General features: G+C 38.3%; 1 protein-coding gene across 1 annotated transcript in view; it reads right to left on the bottom strand.

Moving 5' to 3' along the window:
* Positions 1-4,661, bottom strand: part of OCRL (oculocerebrorenal syndrome of Lowe) — a 56,187-nt gene that overhangs the window by 38,207 nt on the left and 13,319 nt on the right. The window contains exons 5-8 of the mRNA XM_006754652.2: positions 3,435-3,545; positions 2,915-3,004; positions 1,945-2,062; positions 1,697-1,858 (exon numbers count right to left, since the gene is read on the bottom strand). Coding sequence (XP_006754715.1) covers positions 1,697-1,858; positions 1,945-2,062; positions 2,915-3,004; positions 3,435-3,545 — 481 coding nt within the window. The remainder of the gene's footprint in view (positions 1-1,696; positions 1,859-1,944; positions 2,063-2,914; positions 3,005-3,434; positions 3,546-4,661) is intronic.

A 4,661-nucleotide genomic window follows, 5' to 3' on the forward strand; every position in this document is an offset into this window, starting at 1 on the left:
TACACAATGGAATCCTATGCTGCTGTGAAAAGGAAGGAACTTCTACCATTCGCAACAGTGTGGATGGAACTGGAGAGCATTATGCTAAGTGAAATAAGCCAGTCAATGAAGGAAAAATACCACATGATCTCACTTACTCATGGATAATTGAGACCATTATAAACTTTTAAACAATAATAGATACAGAGGCAGAGCGGCCTCAAACAGAGTGTCAAACTGCAGCGGGAAGGCCGGGGAGGGTTGGGGGGTGGGAGGTAGGGGGGTAAGAGATCAACCAAAGGACTTGTATGCATGCATATAAGCATAACCAATGGACATAAGACACTGGGGAATAGGGGAGGCTAGGGGACTGTCTAGGGCGGGGAAAAAAATGGACACATATGTAATACCCTTTGTAATAAAAAATAAAATTTAAAAAAAAAATTACAGGTATCTGTAATCCTGGAAGTAAGATATAGTTTTACGGGGGAAAACTTCTGATTGTCTTAACTGTTTACATACAAATGTAAGCATCATGAGGGCTATAAGGAACTGAAGGTTTTAGCATAGGGATATAGCTATGATTGAATTAGAATAAATGAGGCATAATGGGATAGCAGATGGGACTGGAATCTTGGAACAGAAGGGTACATGCTGTTCACAAATAAAGAAAAGTGTTATTGCTTTGTACATTGGAATATACACCAGGCCATGCCACACCACATACCACACATTGCATCCAGAAAAGAAGATATCAACATGTAAGTGTGACATGAAAAATATAATATAGAGGAAAGAATCTAAGACATACCTCCCCACCAAGAGGATTAGGTGAAATGTTCTTTAGTTAACTACCAAAGTAAGTAAGTTAAGATCTAGTGGTTATGGTAGACTTTAACTTTCCAATATTGGTGGGGAAAAATTCAGCAGGCCAGATAGATAAACGCACTTGCTTATGGACTGTGCTACGGGACAATTCTCTAGTACAGTGACTTTCAACCTTTTTCATCTCGTGGCACATAAACTAATTACTAAAATTCTGCAGCACAACAAAAAATATACTTTTGTCTCTGATGAAAAATAGGTATAATTTTGATTCATTCACACCAGACAGCTTTGCTGTGTTGGTTGTTGTCATGTTTTTATTTGATGATCTAATGGAAAAGAGGTCAGTGTCCCTGACTAAATAATTGGGTATTGCATGTTTTAAAAATTCTTGACGTATACTAATTAAAAATTACTGCTCTGGTACATGTGAGCTTGATCTGGTTCCCTAAGAGTAGACAGAAACATTAGTAGACATAGTATCATTAGTAGTTAGAAAATACAAGGGAAATTGTGGCATTTGTATTATTTCGGATAGACATAGGGCAGTGATGGCGAACCTTTTGAGCTCGGCGTGTCAGGATTTTGAAAAACCCTAACTTAACTCTGGTGCCGTGTCACACATAGAAATTTTTTGATATTTGCAACCATAGTAAAACAAAGATTTATATTTTTGATATTTATTTTATATATTTAAATGCTATTTAACAAAGAAAAATCAACCAAAAAAATGAGTTTGCGTGTCACCTCTGACATGCGTGACATAGGGGCTTGAATCAGTTAACCATTCCTTTTCATTATGCCTTGATTCTTAATTAAGCTAATTAAACTAATACCTTAAATATCAAAAGGCCATTTTCTGCTATACTTCAGTAGTGCAAGACAGACTTACCTGAAAGTCTGAATGTTGACATACTCTTTCTCTCGCTTTGCCAGGATATGTTTGATGAGACCTTCCCGCTGCCCAGACTGGTTATTTGGTACAAAGAGCTTTCGCATGGTATCGGTCACTTTGGGCTGTTCCTTGTTAGTAGCTTCTTTGTCACGTGGAAGCCTAGCAAATAAATGAGAAATCCAAAAGTTAAACTGCCTAAAATAGAAGTGTTCTACATGGGAAATATGTTTTGACATAGGACTTACATTCTGCTCACTGAAGGGGGTGGGGGTGGAGGTTCCCGGTGAACCCCAATAGGCTGACTTTGTGAATTTTTCTTCTCCAAATTCATAATTGAAAAATTATCCTCAAATCCAAGAAGCCCTGAAGGACACAGAATCCATCATCAAACCAGGGGGTGGGAGTGGGGGGGATAACATGCAACTTATCCAGGACAAATAGGGCTTTGCTTTGATCAGTGGGTTTGATTTGAGCATTAACACATTAACTAGAACAGTTAATTTGAACCTTAAATAATGAGCGCTAACATTTATTGAAGATTTAGCACAATGCCTGGTTGATAGTGAGGGATTATATCTTATCTTGCTTAATCATCACAAAGACCTCGTGAGGTCAGTGCTATTAAAAATCTTCCCATGTTACAGAAAAAAAAAATGGAAGCTCTGAGTTGTTGAGCAACTTGACCAAGGTCATATAACTAGTAAGTTGTAGAATTTGGGATTCAAACCAAGGCAGTATGGCCTTGGAGCTTGCATTTTTTTTTAAACCACACTGCTAAGCTGGCTCCTGAAGAGCTAATATGCCACGGAAAGGATCAGGAGTGCACCTTGATCAGTGGGCATGGACTCCATAAAACCACTCCGTAGGACAGTGATGGTGAACCTTTTGAGCTCGGCATGTCAGCATTTTGAAAAACCCTAACTTAACTCTGGTGCCGTGTCACATATAGAAATGTTTTGATATTTGCAATCATAGTAAAACAAAGATTTATATTTTTGATATTTATTTTATATATTTAAATGCCATTTAACAAAGAAAAATCATCCAAAAAAATGAGTTCATGTGTCACCTCTGACACGCATGTCATAGGTTCGCCATCAGTGCCATAAGAGATGCCTGACACTGATATTAATCCACATTATATTATCTATCTAGATAAAATCTATTGACTCTGAAATGATCAAAGCAACCAGAAAAAAAGAATCTTTTCAGTACCTGAAAAACGAGAAGGTGGATGCTTAGTGTCTAATTTCTGGTACCAGCTGGATGAGTCCTTTTGTTCTGGAACAAGAAGTTGTGAATGTGCTGGAGAGATAAGGGTCATGGTCAGAAACTGGGGAGCCCCGTCATTGGGTGGAATTTACGACAACCAAAAGCCATTCACTCAGCACTCCTCAAATGCAGGGCCAGCAGCATTCTTGAATGTAAAGGAAGACACTAAGAAAATGAGGGCAGCTTGGGAATCATTTGGGGACAGAAGGCAGATTACACTCTGTAGTAAGCTGACATGTAGTAAACTGTAATGGAGATTCTGGAAACTGGCTCAGTGTCCTTAAAGCTGAATAGACTTATTCCCTAACCCATCCCTGGGTTTATTCTTGAATTTTTAAAAAAATCAGCTATGAAGACTCAGGAGGTGAGGTACTTTGTTCATGGCCACTTGCTTCTGTATCAGCATGTCAGAACTTCACTCCTATTCAAATAGTAGAAAGAAAACTGAGGAGTCTTGAGTTACCTTCTTGGGCAGCAAGGACCTCTGACAGGAACTTCAAACGGCGTTCCTCATTAGGGATTTCAAAGTGGCGCTCTCTGGTCCAGTCCCCCTGAACCCGAATTCTGCAGCCACCTAAAAAGAATTGAAATCCATACACATATAGCTATGGAATACACTGCTTTCTTGGGATCATATTCTCAACTTACCAGATTAATAGGAGAAAGTCCAGATCATAAATATTTCAGACCTCTAATGTAGGAAGCATGCCCACCAGATCAAAAGATTCAGTGTGATAGTGGTGGTGGAAGGTAATGCAGGGTTGGAGGGTGGTGCAAAGAGGGAAATCTAAGGGGCTGGTGAACTGTGTCAATGAGCAGCCCAATATAGTGATATAATATATACTAAAATAATAGTTTCCTATGTTCTGATATATTTCTCAGATGTCAATGCAGAGACTTCTAAATTCTAGCAAAAGATTAATTCTGCAACCACCCTCCTCCCATCTCCTAGCTGGAAATTCTACCATTTCAAATCCAGATCGCATAGTAAGAGTATCTGAAGTGTGAAGAAAGTAAAAGAAATAGGATGATTATTCCTAGGTACCTAGGCAATCAAATTTACAAACTAATTAAAATGAAAAGAATATGGGATTGGTTTAAATTATTCTGAGAAGAAGCATCTATACTTCATTACTAGTGGAAAACGTATGTCTTGGATACACTTATAAAAGCAATATAATGACCTATGTTCAGGAGTGGTCTGGTTCAAGTACAACCAATTGGAAAACAGTATATCTAGGACTTTACAACATTCAATCTCCCTTTTTTTCTGATGCCCTATAGTTATCGTCTATATCAATCATCTGGATATGGTGATCTAGGAAAACTATATAGTTGTTTATATTTTTATTTTAACTGATTTATTTACATCTATTGCTTTCTCATGCCCTGGAAACTATAAGTTCTTTGACAGCAAGAGGCAGCCTGCAAGCACATACTTTTGATGGTCTCCCAGGGTTGTCTACAATGGAGGGGCTTCTCAGGACTCAGAACTTGCAAAGCTAAGACCAGGAATGTCCCAGGAAAACAAGAGATAGTTGGTCACTTTACCGGTGACAATGACATGACTTCGCAGATAGAAGGCATTTAATAAATGACTTTAACTGGACTCTTTCATACTTGTAAACAACAAAGAGATGAGAAAATGAAATGAAAATCCTACTTTCTCATGGTAGAAATCCACTGCTGA

This window comes from Myotis davidii, unplaced genomic scaffold (genome assembly GCF_000327345.1).
Source record: "Myotis davidii unplaced genomic scaffold, ASM32734v1 scaffold913, whole genome shotgun sequence".
Taxonomy (NCBI): domain Eukaryota; kingdom Metazoa; phylum Chordata; class Mammalia; order Chiroptera; family Vespertilionidae; genus Myotis; species Myotis davidii.